Source organism: Equus quagga, chromosome 8, assembly GCF_021613505.1.
Source record: "Equus quagga isolate Etosha38 chromosome 8, UCLA_HA_Equagga_1.0, whole genome shotgun sequence".
In the NCBI taxonomy this organism is placed as follows: domain Eukaryota; kingdom Metazoa; phylum Chordata; class Mammalia; order Perissodactyla; family Equidae; genus Equus; species Equus quagga.
In genome coordinates, this window is record NC_060274.1 from 111,639,906 (window position 1) to 111,654,007 (window position 14,102).

General features: G+C 37.4%; 1 protein-coding gene across 1 annotated transcript in view; it reads right to left on the reverse strand.

Moving 5' to 3' along the window:
- The window catches only part of CHCHD3 (coiled-coil-helix-coiled-coil-helix domain containing 3), a 269,319-nt gene that overhangs the window by 209,078 nt on the left and 46,139 nt on the right, over positions 1-14,102 (reverse strand). The window contains exon 3 of the mRNA XM_046670687.1: positions 8,071-8,152. Within this exon, the coding sequence (XP_046526643.1) occupies positions 8,071-8,152 (82 nt within the window). The remainder of the gene's footprint in view (positions 1-8,070; positions 8,153-14,102) is intronic.

The window sequence follows — 14,102 nt, forward strand, 5'->3', positions numbered from 1 at the left end:
GGCATGGGGGGAGGGCACAAAGGGTGAAGTGGTGTACCTACAACATGACTAACAATAATGTACAACTGTAATTTCACAAGGTTGTTAACTATCATAATCTTAATAAAAAAGAAAATCATCCTGAGCAGCTACCCAGATCTAATAACCAGTAGCACACAACAAAGGTCATTTTCAAGAGATCCTTTATTTACTAACGGTTTAGAGGTGAAAATCCAAGTAAATGCTTGTTAGTCTTCCCACAATTGTAAATGAAAAACTTAAAGCATCCCCTAGAACAGAGAAAGGTAGTACTGCTGGACGGTGAAGTGCATGAACTCGACAGAGACTTGGGTTCAGATCCCAGGCCCACCACTGATCAGACACGACCTTGGGCAAGTTTCTTTACCTCTCAGTTTCCTCACTCACAAGGTGGGGATAACAGAGGCGTTGTGGGGATGAACTGAATAAACTCCTCAGAACAGTGCTAGGCACACAACAAATACAAGCTAACCACACCTATTACTGTTTTTAATTTTTTTTCAGTTTATTTGGGTATATGGGTCCTGTACTCTGGAATCGTTTTCATGACAGATAATGTGACCCCAGTGTGCATATTCTATGTGGATGTCATCTATAAACTGTGAGGAAAATTTTCATCAAAGACAAATGATGTCTGCTTCTGCATAAGAATGGGATGCAAAGAAACATGGGTTCTCGCAATAAAATATTTAACAGAAACTTAAGATGAGCTACTCTCTTTTAAATAGTTTTCTCCCATCAGGAAAGGTGGAGGGAGGGGTTACTACTTAAACATAAAAATGTGCCAAGGTTTGGAAACATGATAATGCTGAGACAAAACTGACGTCTGATTTACAACTAGGTTACCCACACTCCTTTTCAGCTGGAGGTTCTATTGGCACAGCTGTTAAGGTCAGGAAAGGAAAGAGGGACCCTCTCTGTATATTTCTCCACTGTTTCCAGAGTGAACTGTCGCAGAAGGATCTCACGTTCTTCTAACACTCTTCCTAACACAGCATTCATTACCAACAGGATCAGCAGATGGCTCCCCAGGAGGCCTAGGACTGAGGGCTCAGCCAGGGCAAGGCCCAGCATACATGGACCACTGTCCATGAATACAGACTTCTGGACTCAAGGAAATGGACATCAGGTCACTGCCCACCCACACTCGAAAATGGAAATAGAACTGATTCTATCCAGCTGACGCTATCTGGAATAGAAAAGTATACTCTTCACACAAAAATTGTCCAAATTTGAGAGGCAATGAGCCTGACCGGAGGCTTCTCAAACTAAGCCCTAACTAGCAGTAGGGCCTGCAAGGATGGTTCCCAGGTCTCTAGGAAGTAAAAAGGGGGAAAACAGGCTGACAAGCTCTAAGTCCCTATTCCTAGCCATAACCAGACGGCTCTTAAATCAGCATTCTATAGGGGTTCCACATGGGATCTCCTTTGAATAAATGTTTGCAAGATGCTGAGAGACAATAGGATTCCATCACCAGCAGTAGACAGCGTAGGGCTATGGGGCAATCCAAATTCAGGTCCTGGTTCTGCAGCTGGCTGAAAAGCTTTACTTACTTCTATCTCAGTCATCTGTTTTTATAAAACAATAATAACATTGACAATAAACATTAATAGTTTATGTAAGGAATAATAAATGATTTATAGAGTACATTGCAACTCCATCTTCCCCCTAGACTGTTCCAGGTAATGGAGAAACTTCAGCAAGGAGCACTCCAACTGCAGAACACTCAGAAACCAATTCCTAGAAACTTCCAAATGCAGAAACCAACTTTGGCACAAATTACTTCAAACACTATGCTTCATGAGAGAAAACGCTGTAATTACTGTCAAAAGAAACACCTGAGCAAGAGGTGTCGGAACATCACTGCTGCTATTACAACCAATGAAAAAGTTACAGATGTCTATGGCATGCTTGATTGATTCTGGTTTTCTAGGTTTAATATTCCTACCATGTAAAAATAGCTTCTCAAACAGAATTCGGGGTAGGATTCTACAATGGTGTAGCATCAACAGGAAAGAAAATTGGATTTGGAAAAAGAAGTAGAGATGAGAATAAAAGACAGACTGGATAATCCAACCTTCTACAATTGTTGGTTATAGGAAGCAGTTGTCTCTATTAAAAATAGAAAAGTGTCACTTGAAGAATAAAGATGAAAATAGCAGATGGCACAAGATTCCAATACCTAGTACATACACAGCACTTCTAATCATCTTCCCGTGAGAAGCATCAGACGGCTAGGATGTGGTCTTCCTGTTACATTCAGAACTGGTTAAGTCTTTATCTACTTTTAAGCAGAATGGAATAGAAAAGTATAGGTATAAAACAACAGCAATGCAATATGCATTTTTTAAAGAACAGGGCTTCAATGGGGTTGATAAGAAAATTAATCTGATATATTGGGATTTTTATACTACAGAAGAATCTCTCAAATGTCAGAGCACATAAAGGAACATTTTGCAGATAATGCCAACAAACTCTCCATTAGCCCTATTGGAGCCAGACGCTGGGAAATACGCTCACATCACAGCGGTGGTAGAAGGTACACCTAGACATCAGGTGTGTGTCACTGAAGAATTATAACTCAAGTTTCTGTAATCACCTTCTTTGCAAATATCTGTAAATCAGAAGTGAGACTTGTTTGGCTGTGACAGTCGTTGAGTGCCACAAGAAAATACCGACTACTAACTGATCTTTTAAGGTCACTTCAAAACTACACTTTTGTGATAAGCCTTTGATAAGTATTAGTTATCAACAGTACTTGTTCCCTGAAAGTTTTTTTTAATTACTATACACCTAGGGATTACACACAAGTTGAGGTATGTAATTTCATAACAACTGTATAATTCATGTCTACAACTGGAAAACAATGTTAAACGCTACACTAACTTAAAACAAAGATTTATAAGACAACTATCTATAGTCTCTAGTTAATGTCTGATTTTAAAGGCATAATTTAATTTTTCTGTTATTTTTATTATAATGTGGAATATATATGTGTATGTATAGAGAGAAGACTGCCCTTTCTAGAAGATGGTCAAGATTTTCCAGTCCTAGTGGTTCATTCAATTGAACAAATATTTGTGAGAGCTTACTATATGCAAGGCACCACACTAGGCAGATGGTTTCCTCCATTATGTATTTTCAATGTGACGCTAACCCATAAAATGCTGTTTATCTCTAGTGGATTCGTTCCTCCTTCCTTTTTCAGCTTTTTCTTCCAAAGGCTGAAAATATCTAATAATAAAATTGAGATAAATTATTATGTATAATGAATTTGAACAGAAGGTACCATCCCTATGAATTTTACCTTTTCTATGAGAAACTAAAAAGTACAATTAAGTTTTAAGCCCTTATTTGATGCTATAAATGGAAAAATAAATGAACTGTGCTATACTCTAACTTACCCAAAATTTACCTGACAAAATTTATGACTACTTTATTAAACCACATTAATTATTTTAAGTCTCACAAATCTGATGTAATTTTCCAAGTAATTAAAAATAAGGTAAAACCTCAACTCACATCCACCTAAAATCAGCAAGCAAGCAATCTTCATTGATGTACAGCTAGTTACAACATAAAGTAACTATTCCCTTTTTTCTTGGTTTCTTGAGGAAAGGTTATTAAAACTGAAACACTCTCACTTGGCTTTATAGGTAAAGAGGTGAAATTCAAATGCCAAAGGTCAGAGGTCAGAAGTAGTCACATTTTTCTTGCTGTCAGAGACTGACTTTTGGAGGTAGGGTGCAGCAGAGAAGTAAATCACGTTTTAAAAATCTATATTCAAACTGCAGCATATTATGTCCTTGCTATATTGGCCTGCTTATAGTTACAACACAACATGGGCAGCTATAATCCACAACATGCAATAGAGTATCAGAGGAAAAACAGACTGTGACATGAGCATTTAATTTACTCTGGACTCCCAATACCCCAAACAACTATTCCATCCATTAGATGCTGTGATAAGCAAAGCTGATTCCAAATTAGATCCAACAATTTTAGTTTGTGTACTAATATTATGTCAGGGATTTTCTGGCATGATTTTGTTAACTAAGCAAATTACTCGAGATTCTCATAAAACAGAATCAGATCTAAGATAAATTGAATTGAGATTCCAGGTGCAAATTTTTTTAGAAATAACAAGACAACATACACAGTCCTAGGGCCCTAGTAGAAACCTTCTACACTAAAGCAACTTCTAATTGTGCCACGTCTGCATATTCGATTTAAAGGAGTGGCGGTTTAAAGGAGTTCAGATAAATTTTAAATAGCCTAATGAAATATCTTCAGTTTAAATGAAAGGGATCTAAATGAGTGTGGCACTACCAGTCAGAGATGCTGTAAAAAGCTTCTGCACTGGGTGGGAGTTAAGGCAGAAACTCGAGAAATTACTTTCAATCCAAGAGATGTTATGCTCTAGGGTGTATATGGACTGTATTGATGAAATACAGTTCTAGCACCGTATTTTTCCACATCTTCACATTCTTGAAAGCATCTTACTATTGCTGTCTGCCAGGCAGCAGTCCTGCACGGTAGTCATAGCCTGCTCATAAGCACCAAAATTTACAAAACTGATGTCAGCAGCCTGGAAAAATCCCAGGAACAACAGTGGAGCAATCTTTTAAAGAATGCTGTGTTGCCAAGGCTTCACTGGCATAGAGTATGATATTGTCTGGAAAAACAAGAACATCAAGACCCTCAGTCAAAAAGTGATTCAGAAGAAATGAGGCCAATGTGGACAGGTTTTAAGAACACCTTAACCCTTGGTTTCTCACTATCAGCACTATGGACATTTTAAGCCAGATAATTCTTTGTCTGGGATGGACGGTAGAGGTGGGAGCTGTCTTGTGCGTTACAGAATGTTTAGTGGCATCCCTGGTCTCTACCCACTAGCTGCAAATAACACCTGACAAGTTGTGACAGCCAAAAATGTTTCCAGACATTGTCAGATATCTCCCCGGGAACAAAATCTCCCCCAATTGAGAACTGCTGCCTTAACTTAACGTATTTTGGTTACGTTTTCCCTTTTATGAATACACAAGTGAAATCTTAAAAATTCAAAGTGTTACTGAGCTCTTTCAATAAGCGAATTCTAAGAGAGAAACTACTGTGTCATAATTTGCAGCAATTTTTTTCTTAGTGGTACATCAATACAATGCTGCTTAATATCGATGGCATCTTCAATTCGATGAAATTCAGCTACCCACCATCCTTTCCCCTTTGTTATGGAACCCTCATCCTGATCTCCTTTGGGGCATTACTTCTTCCCCACTGTGTACAGTTTCAGTAGTAGCCAGTTCTTCCCTAGTTAGTAGTTCTCTAGTCTTCCTTTTGATTCTTTTGAGCTACCCAATATGCTTCTCAAAATGTCCTTGCTTCCTAAGTTAAGTTTCAGTCTTTCAACCAAAAGAAAAAACCGAACTAAAACAAGGTCCTTATTTAAACTAGCCTGATAGAAGACACTGCAGAATATCTCCCTGCCACAAAGTTCCCCAAGCTGTTAAAAATGTTATTGCTTCTCCTTACCACTCAGCACACAGGCAGAGAGAGCAGGGGTACAGATGAAACAAGAACTGCTGACACAGTGTGATGGGTCAAGGGGATCATTGCACTCTTCTCCGTTTTTGAATGTGCTTAGAAATATCCAAAATAAATAGGTTAAACAACGAAAATAAATATTCTGTGAAGAAAAACATCACAATTGAAATAATTTCTAAAGTCCTTTTTGCACAAGCTCAATTCCTTACATGGACGTGTGCCTATGTCCCGATCTTAAGTGCTTAAGAACTTGCTTACATTTACATGTGCATTTGGCATGAAAAGAGACAATCTGGTAAGCAGGTCATGAACAAGTGACAGTACAATGGCACAGGAACTATTTTCTAAAACCGCTTATAAGGCTTTATTCAATTAAGGGAACACATAGAATAATGTATAAATGCTTTCTGACTCCAAAAAGTTATTTTTAAAAGACTGCACATAAAACTTTCTTAATGCTTTTTCTAAAGTTCCTTCTCTGGGAGAGAGAGAAAAAATAGCTATTGATTCTTCTAAGAACTATCATATAGATGAACACACACTTTTTGCCAAGATTTGACAGCTAGAAGTTTTCATGAAGAAGGCTTCAAAGAAAACATTTTTTTAAAAGAAAAAATAATAAAAGCCTATACCACCCTCTGCTCTCCTTAAAGGTGACAGAAAATAAACTCTTTATCAATAGTCATTTGTCCAGGTCACAGCTAGGCTGCCAAGCCCAGTCCACATGAGAGACGAAATTGGCTCTCACTGGCACCTTTTATTCATCTCATCTGCCCTTTACCTTTCATAGACCAAGGCAGAGCAAATGGGAGTTGAATAATGAAGGAAAAAAAAAACTCACCATAATGAATTATTCTAGCCTGTACCATATGAGCAGAAAGGAAGACAAAAAAATCCTGTGTGAAATATAATAAGCCAAGTAAATATGAGAGTCTAACTAAAAAATCCTTATTAAAATAAAATTCAGTTAAAAATAATAAAATTTCAAAGACAAGAAATTCGACCATAACATATTGATTTTCTTTGCTTCTTAATGAAAACGGCCTGAAATTTTTTGCATATTTAAACTTCACTATCTAATTACATACTTTATCAACCTAACCCAATTAAATAATTATAAAGTGCTGCACAGGAAACTATTGAAATATACACAGACCCTTTAGCAGTACTAATTACATCTTGATTTTTAAATCCCTAAGCCATGTGCTTTGTCTATTTCCTAACAAAATGGTGGTCTTAATCTAAAACTCATGTCCTGTCCCACAGGTTTTAAGCAAATGGGCACTAGCTTAGTACTTCAACAAAAGAGAAGAAATATTAGAGAATGTTTTTCAAACCCCTCACTTTAGAGATGAATATTTAAGGCCCAAAGAGGTTAAATTACATATTGAAGGTCCCATGGCCAGTAGGACTAGAATCCAATTCAAAGATTCTTTACATTTAGCTCTCTCAAGCAAAACAGTTAAGCAATCTAAAACAAAAACAAACACATACTAAGCATCTGCAGGTGAGAGATACTGCGTTTAGTGCCAGCAACACAAAGACATTCACAGGATCATATAATAACAATGCTCTGTGCTATATGCAAATTTCAGAAGGAGCACAGATGGGAAGCACTTGACTATCTTGGATTAAAATGCATTCACATATTTTTATGAATAAGTATATACTTTAAGTCTTTAAAAAGTAGTGCTTTTTACAAAAAAAAATTTTATTTATGCTGTTTTGAACATTGCTTTTTTTCCAGTTTACAGCTTTTCAACATCTTTTTGAATCAGTACACAAGGATCTACTTGACTGTCTATATCCAGTGTAGGCATGAACCATAATTCATTCACCCAGTCCCCCATGCTGGGCATCCGGATTACTTCTAGTGTTCCATTATTACAAAAACACTTCAGTGAACATTCTTTTAGCTGTTCTCAGTAGCAGTGTCAATAACAACAACAATATAGAAGGACATACAGAGGAATGAAATGTTCCAAGAGTGGTTATCCCTGTGGAATGGAATTATGGAGGATTTTCATTTTTCAACCTTACGTATTTCTGTAATGTCTTCAGTTTTTTTAAGTGAGTGTGTTACTAATTAGTGCTATTTGTTAATATGGACACTATATATAACATACGACATTCACTGTTAGCTACAATACTGTTAACCTTAGTACCCACAGTAGACAACATAATCTTCAATCATAAACATTCATTGAAAGAAACTAGCCTGAGAAATGCCTAGAGAATCCTCAAGAACTACTTCTGACTTATTGAGAAAAGAGGGCTCAGTATTCACGCAACGAAGAACCACAAGAGAGATGTAATGGTCATTTACAATCGTTTGGAAAGAGGGTAAAATAGGGCTCTAATAAGCACAATCCAAAACTGAAAGTGGCCAAGTTCACATTCTGAAGTTCAGCCAAACACAGATAACGAGTCTTATTACAATCATTCCTCCCTAACAATATTTGATAATTAAGACAAGTCACCAAAATCTCTCTCAGATACTACAAAACTCACCGTTTCTGATTTTCGGATTCTTTCTTGGCTTGCTCCAGTGCCAGCTCCTCAGCCACTCTTCTTTTCAATTCTTCATCAGAAACTAGAAACATTGAAAGGAGAAGGAGATAAAATAAGTGACCTCTTAAAAACGAAAGCAAGAAAATACTCAGGAAAACAAAGCTGAGAGGAGATCTTAATGGGTAAAGTCCTGCCAGCTGGTCAGTGTCTCCTTGGAACCACCTAAGCACTGTGGAAAAGACCAATTAGTCACTTCAGGAGCAATTTAATCAAGAGGTCCCTGGTGACCCAGAAATCTCCACACCTGCCAAAATTTATAATAAACTCAAGGAGCTGCTTACTGCCCAGTGGGGACTGAGCCATTAAGTACAAATTCTTTAAAATGATGTCCTGTCATTAAAGTCTGACAATTGCATATAACGGCAGGAGAAGCTGTAAGGAAGGGATTTCAGAGAGAAAAAGGACACCAAAGCATTCTCACTTCAACAAATAAACATTTGAAAAATAATTTATTACAGAAAGAAAACCATTTGTATGTACATTCATTTTTCCAGGATTTACGAAAAAAGGCATTTATGAACATTTTGAAACATTTTTTGGAACATGTGTCATTCAAATTCAGGTGCCAACAACTGGAAAGAGAACAGTGCTGAGAACACGGCTGGAGCTCTGGAGCTTTCTAAATACCTGGTGACTTGATATGAAACATCTGGTCTTTCCTATTAGAAGATTTTGTAAGATATGTTTTGTAAAGATTCTTACAGCTATGATAGCAAATAAACTAGACAAATTTTACATACTCCTGAAGAGCCTTCCATAAGAAATAAGCAGAGACTATTTCCTCTTCACCGCAAACCCATTACCCAAAATTACGACCAAGAAAGCACCAGAAACGCTTGGAAGGATCTAGGAATACACAGGGACCTAACTGCTATTTCCAGGGGTTGAGCCTATGAGATGGACTGCTAGACAGCACTGTCTCTGCTCTGCAATGACACTTTATTTGACGATCTCGACATTATAAGTGCCTTGCCTCAAGGCATATGCAAAAAATGAATTACAATAGGATATGCAAAAAGAATTTTTTAATTTAGCTGACATTGCACAATAACAAATAAAGAAGATCCATGAAAGGTTATATGGATGTGTTCTCTCAGTTGTGGACTATCAGAAAACAACAGCATCAGGAGCCAGTCCAGTGGCACAGTGGTTAAGTTTACACATTCCACTTTGGCGCCCCGGGGTTCACCAGTTTGGATTCCAGGTGCAGACCTACACACCACTTGTTAAGCCATGCTGTGGCAGGCGTCCTACATAAAGTAGAGATGGGCATGGATGTTAGCTCAGGGCTAGTCTTCCTCAGCAAAAAAAAGAGGAAGTTTAGCAGCAGATGTTAGCTTAGGGCTAATCTTCCTCAAAAAGAAAAAAGAAAGAAAGAAAAAAAAGAAACAGCATCAAAGGACATCATCAAAAAGGTGAAAAGACAACCCAGAGAACAGGAGAAAATTCTGGAAAATCACATAGCTGATAAGGACTTGTATCTAGAATATACAAAGAACTCTTACAAGAGAACAATAAAAAGACAACAAAATTAAAAATGGGCAAACAATACAAAAGGGTATTTCTCTAAAAAAGGTATAAGAAATTGCCAGTAAGCACATGCAAAATTGCTCAACAGCATTTGTCATTAAGGAAATGCAAATCAAAACAACAATGATAAAACAATTTAAACCACTATAATCAAAAAGACAAACAATAACAAGTGTTGGTGAGAATGTGGAGAAATTAGAACCTTCAAACACTGCTGATGGGAATATAAAATGATGCAAGCACTGTAGAAAACAGTTTAGCAGTTCCTCAAAACGCTAAGCCACATAACCTAGCAATTCCACTCTTAGGTACTGTATATACTCAAGAGAATTGAAAACATATGTCTACACAAAAACTTGTACATGAATATTTATACCAGCGTTATTCAAAATAACCCAAAAGGGAAGATAAGCTAAAGCCCATCAACTGATGAATGGATAAACAAAATGTAGTATATCCATTCTGTGTGATATTCAGCCATAAAAAGTTATGGACTACAACACATGCTACAACAAGGATGAATCTTGAAAGCATTATGCTAAATGAAAGAAGCCAGACACAAAAGGTCACATATTGTATGCTTCCACTGATCTGAAATGTCTAGAAAAGGCAAATCCATAGACACAGAAACTAGATCAGTGGTTGCCTGGGGTGGGAGGAAGGGGAGAATGGGACAAGGACAGCTAAGGGTAGAGGATTTCTTTAGGTGGTGTTCAAAATGTTCTAAAATTAGATTGTGAGATGGTTGCACAACTATGTAAATATACTAAAAAGCCCCAGAACTGTACATTTTAAATGAGCGAATTTTACGATATGTTAAATGTATCTCAATAAAGCCGTAAAAAAGCAAGACAAAAGAAATATAATATAAAAAAAGAAGGACTGACACAGAATCAGGGAAAGGAGTAAACACCAGTTGAGGTCTAACTGGGGGAGCTTGGGGAGCTACCCCCTCTCCTGGCAGCAGAGTTCTCAAGGCTTGTTCTCGAATGGACGTTCTCTAGGCCCCTTCTTCTCTTCTACTTTGTAGTCTCCAGCATGAGAAAGACACAAGTCTATGCTTTGAAAAGGTCACACAAAATCAAGAAAAAGACTAGAAAAGAGAATTCTGTATGCATTCAGGCAAATCTTAAGATTTTTTCCATTATTAAAGGTTTAAAACAATACAAATACCAGCAGAGAAATTACAGACAGCAATAGCTCAGCAAAGAGTCTGAATAGTCTTTGTTTTTCCATTATCTAGACTTGGATAAATCAGTTAACCCAAGTTTTGACTTCCTCATCCAAAAACAGGACTGGGTAGGTTACACGGGTGTCACCTGGCTATGAATTCTAGATTATGCACTCCACGAGGTGATGACTTTCACATTTCCATCACTTCTTATAAACAACAAAACAACCTGACACTTGCTGTTTTTCAAGTTGTTCACAGCAGGTTGGTCTATTCGTAGCAAAAACTGAAACAAACATTTAACCCAATTAGTACTACCTGATCAAACTATACTCTGTAGTTTAACGTAACAGTTAGGACCAACACACAGCCTGTATGTGTGAAATCACACCATTCCCCCGGATTGATTCAAATTACCACAGCAAAATTTCTCTCAAGCAAAATTCAATCAAATTCTCAATCACAATTCAATTGAACTTCATTCAGTCAATTAAAACTAGCTTCTGTAAGACCTCTGTATACCAGGACTAAGTATGAAGCAATGAGATTAGTTTTCTAAGTGAGCTACTAAAATGGTCTCGTATCCTCATAGTGCATTTGATGCCTCTTACATAGGGGGATTCCTGCCAGGGGAAAAGCCAAAAAATCAACTGTGAGCTTCTTATTATGATGTGATCAACCTGGAATGGAACAGTAAGGACGCCACTGCCAAATGGTGACCAGCTGGGTGGCTGGGAAGGAAGCCACACAGGAGAGGCTGCAGAGAAGGAAATGTAGCTGCAAGGCTTGTCTTCTTTCTCTACACCCTCTGGGCTATCACGCTCGGCCCTGCCACCTGCCATGGGATGGGGTGAGAAACAGATGCAGGTAACTGGTGGTATCATCTAGGGAGGCCATGAGGGGAGGAGGGAAGCACCAGCAACGAACAAGGCAGGAAACTCCCAAGGCCACTGAAGAAGACATGCCCAAGGGACCAGCTGGTTGACAGCATTTTTGGTCAGTAAAGGGACCAAAGCACAGCTGTCTTTCTAAAGCCCTTGCTGTTTCCGGAAAAGAAAAAAAAATTTACAACTTTTGGGTCGCATGTCCAAGGTCACAGCTGAAAAAGTAATTACCTTAGGTACAGTGGAGAATTTAAAATAACAAAAGATAAAACATGACCTAGCATAAAGAGTTTAAAATCTCAAATTGCAAATCAAAGCCTAGGCAGGAAAATAAACCAGTGTAGAAATAGGTTTTGAGCAAATCTAAGTTTTATGTTATTTGTTTTTAAATCAATAGAATACAGAAAGCAACAATATATTCCTTCTGACAGTCTGATCCGAAGTGCGTGAGGGAAAAAGACCATTTGGAGACCACTATTTAAAATGGCCTTTCTGAAAACACTCTTTTCAGCTCTCAGGATCTGAACATTTTCTCAAATAAAACTGTTATTAAACTAAAAGGTCACTGTTTCAGGAAGGGCTACTTTAAAGAGAAGCACAGGAAAGGCCAACTTTGCCTATTAGCACAGGGAGTTTCCCAGCAGATCTTCAGGGGCTGGCAAAGTTTGTGAAAAGAGAAAAAATAAAAAAGAAATTTTCAAGCCATATCAATCAGATTTGCCATGAAATTTGCAAAATTATTTCAAGCTCAGTAAGTATGGTTCTATAGCTTATACATACATACACACTTTCTTTTCAAAATGTGTTAAGACAGAAACACATACTTTTTTTCACATACTTGTACCCTATACTTTTTAAAATCTTCTCTGAAACCATTTATTTCTCAAAGGCAAATGTATTTGTTTTTTTCTTCTCCCCAAAGCCCCCCAGTACATAGGTGTATATTCTGGTTGTGAGTGCCTCTGGCTCTGCTACGTGGGACGCTGCCTCATCATGGCCTAAAGAGCGGTGCTAGGTCCGCACTCAGGATCCAAACCGGGGAAACCTGGGCCTCTGAAGCCGAGCGTGTGAACTTAACCACTCAGTCACGGGGCCGGTCCCAATAGCAAACGTATCGTAATGAACACAAACACTAGCATTTTTGTCAATAAGTTATAGATGACAGGACACTGACCACAAAACATGGGAGAGAAAGTCAAGCACTGCAGTTGCTTGGTTACAGAAAGTATGGCCCTAAACCCTTTATTTGAAAGTATTATCAAAAATAATATTTGCATGGTCAAAAGCAACTCACGATTCCTAACAAATTTTTGTTTGTTTTAGTAAACAACATTCTAAACAAATGCTTTGGTTAGTCCAAAGATTCTTCTTTACTAAATGTCTAGCAATCTTTTCCTCCTATTAGACACATTCTAAATTTCTAAGAAGTTAGATTCTAAGATTCTTAAAATTTCTAATTTATTCTTAGATTCTTATTCTAATTCTAATTCTTAGAATTTCTAATTTTTAAGAAACTCCAAGATTCCTAACCTTATACTTGACTCTAGCAGTCTTAGGAACTGTGAATACCATGGTCTTAATCCTCAGAGCAAGCGTAGCATAAATTCATTACACCCCACCTGTCTTCTATGTTACATGACCTATATCCAAATTCTGTTTTCAGAAACTGGGTAAACTAGGCGGAGAGAGGGAGGAGGAGGATGAGACACTGTAACAATTTAAGACAGTTCCTTGAATGGTGAACAGAAATGACTCCAAAAGATGGAATGATTCTATGAATGCCTCCTCATCTATGAAAAAACAAAAGCTTGAAAATGCAACCATGACTTGAGAATTCCATAGATTCCCTAGACCTCAGGGGACACACCAATTTCCTTCATTTTCTTTGCATAATCCTCACACTATAATTCCCTCCCCAATTACAGTGTTTCTTAAACAATCTCCATAAGTTACTTAATAAAAATGATGGCTTGCCTCTTAGAAAAATGTCAGGTCCTTCGGGATTTTCCCTTTTCTCCATTCTCTTCCCGGTTTTCCCATTGGCTGATGTGGGTCATGTCCAATTTTATAAAGCCTATTACTTTCATGTGCTAGTTTAAAACACTGAAAAGAAACTATAAAGATCTGCTATAAGAAGAAGAAAAATACATGTAACTGCATAATGCAAGCAGATTTTAGAAAAAGACAGAGTGTGCCAGGATTTAGACAGCTGAGCCAAAGCTTATACAATAAGATATAGCCAAATTAAATTTTCAGCTCCACAGAAATATCCATTAATCTTATGATTTCAATAAATTCATTAATAGAAAAAGAGCACTGATTGTCTTAAAAATAATAATGGAAGCATCCATGAAATCAATGAAATACAACACACAATATTAGAACTA